We start from the raw sequence: 9670 nt of genomic DNA, 5'->3' as shown, positions 1-9670 counted from the left end.
ACATCGCGTCATTCCTGAGAGGGAAAGCCCTCACGCCGTCCTACGTTGGGCAAGTTGAAGTCTCTCATGAGAAGCACTCTGTGTTGTTCTAGCTTGGTTAAGACTCTTATTCTTGCAAGGCAGTCTTCGAATAGGCTCGTGTGATTTGGAGCATCTGATGGGTAATAAATAGTACACATAACTATATCGAGTTGTCTTATATGTACAATTAATGTGTCACAAACCGAGTTTGAGCGTGACAAAAGGATTCGGAGTGTGAGATTTTCACGGATGTACATTGCTACTCCGCCATTACAACTGTCTTTTTTGTCGTTTTCGCAATACACCATATTTTGCTATGTACTTTTCTGCATCTACGATGTCGGGTTTTAAGTGTGTTTCGGTAAGTGCCAGGGTCGGATTAGAACTATGGGGTGCTCAGGGAACTTTAAATTCGGTGGTCCCCCTCATGCACAAGAATTAAAATCTCGGAAAATTAGCGAATTTAAATCTCAAAATCCATCTGTTGCATGTAATCGTATTTGATGAATCAACAGAGGAAGTTTAAATAAACGACAGAAAATACCGCTTTATAGATGCACTTTTCAAAATTCAATTTTTTTTTTCTCACACATTCACTTGCAGTGTTTGATTTTTACTTCATTGTGAAAAGTACAATGAAGGAGGGAAGAGAGGGTAAGATTTTGTTTTTCCTTTAATACAAATTACAGAATGTAGAATACGATAAAATGACAGAAAATTACGAAAAAGAAAAATATATAATTTTAGTGGTTGTTGTTGTTTCAAATGAGTGTGTGTGTGTGTGTGTGTGTGTGTGTGTGAATTTTAAAAACTTCTGCAATGCATGAAAAAAGGGAAAATCCTGACAAAATTGGGGAAGTTCTAATATTTATGGGACAGCTATTCCGAAAGTATTCCGTTTCTCTATCAGATGACGACACTCGAGCTCTGGTTTTCTCGTAGATCTTTGTAATGACAAACGCATTGCTGAAGTCAATGAAGGTTATAATGGCAGGTACCTGTCTTGACTTAACTCCTATGATACGCCTCAGGGCTAAGATCTGAGATGTGGATCTCCCTGGTCTAAATCCATTTTGATTTGGTCTCAGATGACTACCAAGCATCGGTTGAATCCTGTTGAGGATCATTCGGTTGATGACTTTGAGTGAGATACTGGACAGTGCAATTCCTTTGTAGTTAGTTTCTTTGCTAAAGTTTCTTGACTTTGGGATTGGTATCAAGTCAATTTCGGACCACTGATCTGGACATTTTTTGCTTCTGCAAGAGCTTATTCGCAAAATCCAATATTATTTCATCCAGACTGTACCCCTTGATAACTCCAGGTAGAATTTCATCAAGGCCAGCAGTTTTTCCCTCCTTCAATCTATTCTTGGCACTCTTAATTCTTTCAAATGCTAGCTGGGTGCTGAATTCTTTCAAATACTAGCTGAGGTGCTACAAGGAGATAAGCTTGCAACTTACCTGCTTGCAATTGTATTGGATCACGCAATGCATAATCTAATAGACAACAGTGACGAAGACTTTGGTTTCGTCATAGATCGGCAAAAATTACGGGAGAGTACCATCAGTAACCATCACAGACCTGGATTTCGCAGATGACACATCACTTATATCTAATGGATCAAGCTCAAAAGTTGCTCAGCAGAGTAGAACCATCAGCTGCTAAGATAGAACTGCACACAAATGTCAAGAAAACGGAACACATATTTTTCAATCAATTAAGTAATACTGAACTATTTGCTCTGAGCGGTTCCAAATTGAATTTTGCTGAAGACTTCAAGTACTTAGGTGGTCGGGTGAGCAGTTTGGAAGCAGAAATAAAGATCAGGAAGGCACAAGCATGGACAGCCTGTTACAAACTAAAGAATGTCTGGAACTCCAAATTGCCCAGGCAAATCAAAATGAAGCTGTTCATTGCAACTATTGAATCTGTGTTATTATATAATAGTGAAACATGGACACTGCCAAAAATATTATCAAACAGCCTAAATGGATGCTACATAAGGATGCTACGAATGGTTCTAAATGTGAAATGGCAGCAACATATGACAAATGAATGTCTCTATGGAGACCTGCCGAAAGTTAGCAAGAAGATCAAGCAAAGATGGCCGCGACTATCTGATCACTGAGTGCGCCACCCTGAGGTTGAAGCATCCAAATTAGTCTTATGGTACCCACTTCATGGTGATGTAAGCAGAGGAAAGCGTCGTCACACTTACATCAACGAATTGATTGCAGACACTGACCTGGAATGTATCCAGGACCTCGAATCAGTAACGATGGGCTGAGAAGTGTGACGGGTAGACTTTGTTGCTGTGGAATCCGGCCGAAATAAATAATTTTTCCGGAAGTCTGCTTTTCTGGTTTCCAGTAAGGGGTGATGGGGCACAATGAGTAATATTTACTACATTTTTGACTTCGAGAAAAAAATATATAAATGTTCACTACCAAACATATATATATATGTATATATATATATTTGTTTTTTTGTGAATTCTCCCTATATATATATATATAATATAAAAATATATGCATATATCCATACATATATGTACATACCTACATCTATATGTATACATACATGAAAATATGGGTACAGGACATTAAAAAAAGGTTAAACACAATGAGAAACGAAAACATAAAAACGAAACAGAAAACGAACTTTTTTCGAACAACGAAAAAAACAGAGAAACGAGACATGCAACATAAAGTGTATAAGCCTTCGTCAGTTGTCCCTGTTCTGTCTATTCCGCTTTGCGAAGGCAAGGACAATACGCGACTTCGTTGGAACAGTCCTTCCCACAAAGCAAATTAAATTTTCTATAGAGAAGACGTGTTTTTCATGTCTCTTCACGTCTAACTAGCGTTCATAATAATTTTTCTATCGTCTTGGCTTAACAGCCCTCACCGTTTGTTCTTACTGTCTTGTTTTTACTGTTTTGTTCTCACTGTCCTGTTCTTGTTAATACTTTCACCCTCCGCAAAAAATTCCAAACTTTAATTTGCTTTGAAGGAAGGACTGTCCCAACGAAGTCGCGTATTGTCCTTGCCTTCGAAACGCAGAGTAGATGGAACAGGGACAACTGACGAAGGGTTATACTCTTTATGTTGCATTTCTCGTTTCTCTGTTTGTTTTTTTTCGTTGTTCGAAAAACGTTCGTTTTCTGTTTTCGTTTCTCATTGTGTTTAACGTTTTTTTGATGTCCTCTACCCATATATGCATGTATGTATGCATATGGATGTAGGTATGTACATATATGTATGGGTATATGCATATATTTATATATTATTTATACTATTATATGATCGAACGTCTTTAACGTTTCGAGCTACGCTCTTCAACAGAAAGAATACGGAGAAAACAAAGAGAAAAACACGGAGAAAAAAAATCTTTCTTTTAGACTCGAATTCTGTCTACAAACTACTCGGTAATTTTTGTGAGATCGTGTTGTCTTGTCAACTTGGTGTATCGAAGTGGAAAGAGAAAGCTAATGGGTTGTACGTGCGTGTGTGTATGTGTGTTGTATGTGTGTGCGTGTTCGCGCGGGCGACAGAATTCGAGTCCAAACGATTGTACATGTTTTAATAAAAACAGATTAAAGGAGATGATCAGCTTTATCGTTAGTAATACATATAATTACATTTGTCGGGAAAGTGTTTATACAAATTAAGTGGGGTTCCGATGGGTGGTAATTGTAGCTCTTTATTAGCGGATTTGTATTTGTCTTCAAGCGAATTTAAATTATTTAATGATCTATGCCGAAGGAAAAAGATGAGTTTGGTCAAAGAACTCAGTGTATGCCGCAGATATACCTTTAACATTTTTATTCCTAATTACAAGTATTTTGAATTTTTGCTAGGAAATATCCTATGGATCTCGAAGCAACAAGAAATGATGACTCTATAAATGAAGTTAACTATTAAAGAAGTTAATGGAGGCTGTTAGATCGTGGTTAGTATTTATAATAAAACTGATTGTTTTAATTTACGCATTTCATCGTTGCCTTGGGCGGATAGTAGAATTCCTTTTTGGATAAGTTATAACGTGTTTTCCAGTCAGGTTATCAGATATGTTAGAATCTATATATATAAAAATGAGAATGTGTGTCTGCCTGTCTGTCTGTCTGTCAGTCTGTCTGTCTGTCAGTCTGTCTGTCTGTCAGTCTGTCTGTCTGTGTGAATCCCTAAAACTCGAGAACTACGCAACCAATTTCATTCAAATTTTACAGATGCCTTACTTAGGGTTCCAGTTGTGTTTTAGTCAAAAAAATTTTTAACTTCTTGCAGAGTTCGAGCCCACAGCAACATAATATCTCCTCCACTATTTAAGTATTACGTGTCAAAAGTGAAACAAAAACACTCATGTCAAATACTTTCACTTTAAAAATTAAACTATTCTACTAACTGAAACAATCACATTTCGATACTGTAATGACAGATACTTTCAGAGAGAGAGAGAAAGAGAGAAAGAGAGAGATGTATATGTATACATATAGATGTATATGTACACGTTATTCCACTAACTGAAACAATCACATTTCGATACTTTCAGAGAGAGAGAGAAAGAGAGAAAGAGAGAGAAAGAGATGTATATGTATACATATACATGTATATGTACACGTATATGCATAGATATATATATATATAGATATAGATCTATATGCATACATGTATATGTATACACACGTGTAGATGTATATATATATAGATGTACATGTAATATGTACACATATATACATATATATACATGCATACAGATATCTATACATATATACACCCATCACACACAAACACATGCACACAAACACACACATTAGTCATTTGTTTTCTTATCCAAAACTACGTCAAAAGTACTGAACGGATCTTTATGAAATTTGGAAATTATATTCTATGTATAACGGCCATAACTCCCATGAAAATTCATATATTTTTGATGTTGATGAAATTTTAACCCGAACATAACAGATAAGCATTATTTGTAATTCAACAGTACAACAGTGTAAGACTACCCTTTCAGATATACTTTCATTGTGATTTCTGCAATGTGGTGCATAAATTGTCAAGTAAATGAGACGCATCTTTGCCTCCACTGATTCACTTGCAAAGTGTTGAGTAAAATTATTTCGTTGCAGACCTCCTTTGAGTCTTTTTATTATCACTGCGACACACATAGTCCCCAGTTGATAACATTGATTTCAAGGCCTTCCCAGATGAGTGACTGGTTGTTCTAAGACATTTATCGATTATAAATTGTTTCTGCACAGTTACCTATCGGTATAGTGGTCATTTGCAAACTCCAGAGGCGACACTTTCATTTCCCTTTATTCCAAGCGCCACACGTTGTTATTTCAATTGGGTCATGCCCTTCCAATTGCTATAGATCCGTAATGCATCTTACAGCTGTGCCTGTCACCTGTATGGTGAGGAATCCTACATTGGGGAGTAGTAACAACTAGGCTAATGTAGCCGACTAATTATCATGATCATTCGTCTTTTGCTTTCCTGTAGCTTTGCTCTCTTTTACAAACCCAGAGAACATACATATATTTCCTATTTCAAAGAAATTCAGACAATACATATTACACACAAGTTAAAAAGATTCCCAACAATTCAACTTCTCTGGTTGACATTAATACACCCACCCCCAATAGGGGCCTTAACTCCCACATTTTTCAGCTTCATGAGCTCCATTTTTCAGGAGCAAAATCCTTTTAGGGTCCATGTAGTGTCTTAGGCCAAAAATATTTTTAACTTCTTGCATAGTTCGAGCCCACAGTAATATATCTCCTCCACTATTTCAGTATTACGTGTCAAAAGTGAAACAATAACATCACTCTACTGTAATGTCAGATACTTTCATTTTAACACTGAAACTATTCCACTATTTCAGTATTACCTATCAAAAGTGAAACAGTAACATGTCGCTACTGTAATTTCAAATACTTTCACTTTCATACTGAAACTATTAAAGTGAGACTATACTCTCACATATATACAAGCATACTATAAGACCCAAGTTAAAAACATTCCCAACAATTCAACACACCCACCCCCAATAGGGGCCTTCATTCCTACATTTTAGAGCTCCATGAGTTCCATTTTTCGGGAGCAATATCCTTTTCATAGATTCCAGAAGACTGAAATTTTGGAATATGCGCATAAAGATCAATAGTATGGGATACATGTCTCATGATTAGAATTTTTATAGGGTGTGTAAAGAGGGAAAGAACCCTCATGTGCAATTTTGATGAAATTCGAATCATATGTATTCCAGTTCCTTACAGAAAATATAACAGAAAAGTCTCATTCTTCAATTGCATGTAACACGGGCAACACCGGGTATCCCTGCTAGTTACAAATACATGAATAAGTGATAATATTAGTATAATCGCATTTAATATAATTGTTTAAAAAATGCCAATGTAACTAACAATATAGATCTACGAATAAATATAATAGAATCCTGATGTTACCAAAAAACAAAACAAATAATTTTCCATATAGTCAGGAAACTTATAAAAAAATAAGAAAGAAAATTATAAATCTCCAGATAGCGAACATGCAACTAAACATGGAGTTAAAAACTGTATTAAAATAAAAGATATACAAGAATGTTAAATCAAACAGCTACAAGACATGTAATACTAACATTAAAAAAAAATCCAACTTAGATGGTAAAGTAAGTAATAATATAATCCATTCTAACATATCTAAAAGTGAATATTCTAGCAACACATCTTCAAACAAATCCACAAAGAATAACTTGGATATATCTCCTGTAAAACTTATTATCACACAAGGAAAAAAGAGTAATATTAAAAAGAGGAAAAGAAATGTAACTTGCTTTAGCATACTATATGCAAGAGCCCTTTAGACAATAACAAAGTTTACTTTACCACATTAAGGAGAGACTTTTCTCCTAACTGCAAGTAACACTGCACTTTTAATAAGTACAAGGTTAGTTCTCCTAATCTCTAACACCAAATTCTCAAATGCCTTCAAAATGAATAAAACACAGATACATGCATGCATACATGCACACATACACATATAGTCTCATATACACAAACAAAATAACAAACTCTCTCACCCTACAAACCTGGATAGCCCTAAAATGAGTGAAACTCGGAATACTGAAAAACAATAATGTATAGTCCAAAACAGCCATCCAGGACTCTAGAGCTAACATCCTTTACAACAGTCATCAAGGTAAAGCTCTGAAGTTATGTCAGTGAGGAGTGAAAAAAACAAACTCTGAATGGCAAACAATAATCTATAAGTGTGTTTCTCCCAAGAAAAACTTAACTTTCCTATTCCAGTAGAAACTGAAAAATTCTTTGAAGGTGTGTGGCCCTCAGTGTTACACATATATAAAGGGAAACATTATGGGACGGTAGCTGCTAAATGCATCAACGGACAAGAAACCAGAAGAATGACAACAATGGCATGCACTTCCCAGTCCTTTATAAGGATTCCCCATTATGTGGGTATGAGGTTGACTTGAATTCATGTCAAGCATGTGCCGGCTCATAGAAATCTGGCAAGAGTTTTAGTCATTTTGGAGGGGTATGGTGAGATTGTGGAGAGGATGCCCACCCCCATTAAACTCAACAAGACTGGAATTCGTATGGAATTCCAGATACTGGTTGTGCCTGAAGAATTCACTAGCATTCCCGATTTTTCAGTTTCGGAGAATGCGAGCAGACGTCAATGTTAATAGAGAGCAAAAGCCCAAATATTTCATGTGTGAAAATTCAATTCCCCTCAAAGGTTTCTGCCCCAGTGGAGAAAGCACAACGATTTCCACCATTGCTACTAACTCCAGAGAAAGTATCCCTCCCTCATAGAGTTGGTGAAGACACTAAAACAAACACAACATTTGTCTCTTTCTTCTGACTCAGGCCTCATCAGGAGATGAAGGCATGTTGAAGTCACCTCAAAAGGCCTTTGTCAGGAGTAAGAGGAAGAATCAAACATAAACAGAGGTCCACCCCAACTGAAGGTGATAAGATATGATGATAAAATATAAAATCCATTACAAAATCAAACAGCAAAATCATCAGCACCAACATCAACTCCATCAGCACAACAAGACAATCAACTTTTACAAACATTTTCCCAGCCACAAATTAACGAAAAAGTCATGTAAGCAAAAAACAAACACTTGAACTACAAGACATCTTTACATATTTCTTCTAACCCAGAACATCACATGGTATTCTGTCATTGCTCATGTTTTTTTTAATATCGATCAACTTACAGATGTTCAAGAACAACATCAGCCATGTTCATCTCATGCGTCTGGAAGGGCCCTGCAATGGGTATGGGTTGAGTAAACCTTTTCCTTTAAGCTAGGTATTTTAAAGCAGAAAAAAAATGGACAGTTGGGTAGGGGAAACGTTTGTTAAGTAGGTATCAAAAAGTGGAATGCTGCTGAAATTAATGTCAAAATTGGTTAACGCACAACTAAAGTAACATCTTGATGGACATTTCATTTAAAATTATATATTCATATAGGTACAGGCATGGACATGTGGTAAAAAGCTATAGGTACAGGCAGAGCTGTGTGGTAACAAGCTTGCTTCCCAACCACATGGTTCTGAGTTCAGTCCCATTGCAAGACACATTGGGAAAGTGTCTTCTACTATAGCCTTGGGCCAACCAAAGCCTTGTGAGTGGATTTGGTAGATGGAAACTGAAAGAAGCCCATCATATATATATATATATATATATATATATATATATATATATATATATATATGTGTGTGTGTCTGTGTCTTTGTCCCCTACCACAGCTTTACAACCAATGCTGGTGTGTTATGTCCTTGTAATTTAGCAATTTATCAAAGAGACAGATAGAATAAGTACCAGGCTTTAAAACAAGAAGTACTGAGGTTGACTCATTTGACTAAAATATTCTCTGAGGTGGTGCCCCAGCATGGCACCACATCATCTTCTCTGAAACAACTTAATAGTGCCTAACTTCAAACAATATGCTTACATCCACACTAAAACATCACCTAAATAAATAAATATTAATGTACCTAAATAAATAAATATTAATGTACTGCTTATTGTAGGAGTAAAATGTTTGTGCAGCAAATGTAAAGAGAAAGCATCCTACTTTATCAAACAAACTGCTTTGCAAAACAATCAAATGGGTTTAAAATTAACCATTAATAATTTCTTAATTGAAAAACCTAACTTGCTGAGTGGCCGTGGCATTGGACAGTATACTCAGAGTTTTATTTTTAGATCAACTGTAGGTATTTTATTATCTGTGTGGTACATTCAATACTACAAGGTTTAAGTGGTTCTATATGTCAAATCATACGCTGCCATACACTGGAAACCTATCCAGGAGGAAATAATTCTATGGGTTCATCAGGCATTTTGTCCTTGATTATAACTTGTCTAGTTTTAATCATAAAATGATGTCTTTTACACTGTCTGTTTCAGTTGGTGGCGTTGTAAAGAAAATTTAGTAGCAGAAAATAATTTAACATAAAATAAATGATTCACAAGCAATTATCTGAAAATGTATACCTACCCAACCTATACTTACATAGTGAAAACAAAAGAAAAACCAAGAAGAAAACAGAGAATATGTGGTGCAAAAAGAAACTTGAAAAAATTCAGTAACATGGCA

At 35.8% G+C, this 9670-nt stretch overlaps 1 protein-coding gene across 1 annotated transcript; it reads left to right on the top strand.

Moving 5' to 3' along the window:
* Positions 1-1616: 1616 nt before the first annotated feature.
* On the top strand, positions 1617-2150 carry LOC149132675 (uncharacterized). Its single transcript, XM_089362087.1, has one exon. It carries the CDS (start codon positions 1617-1619, stop codon positions 2148-2150), a length of 534 nt encoding a protein of 177 aa, XP_089218213.1.
* The last annotated feature ends 7520 nt before the right edge of the window (positions 2151-9670 follow it).

This window comes from Octopus bimaculoides, chromosome 14, assembly GCF_046866305.1.
Source record: "Octopus bimaculoides isolate indiv1 chromosome 14, ASM4686630v1, whole genome shotgun sequence".
Taxonomy (NCBI): Eukaryota; Metazoa; Mollusca; class Cephalopoda; order Octopoda; family Octopodidae; genus Octopus; species Octopus bimaculoides.
This window is presented reverse-complemented; position numbering and strand designations above follow the sequence as displayed.

Coding starts and splice junctions, on each gene's coding strand:
- LOC149132675 (XM_089362087.1), top strand. CDS start 1,617: ATGACACATCACTTATATCTAATGGATCAAGCTCAAAAGTTGCTCAGC.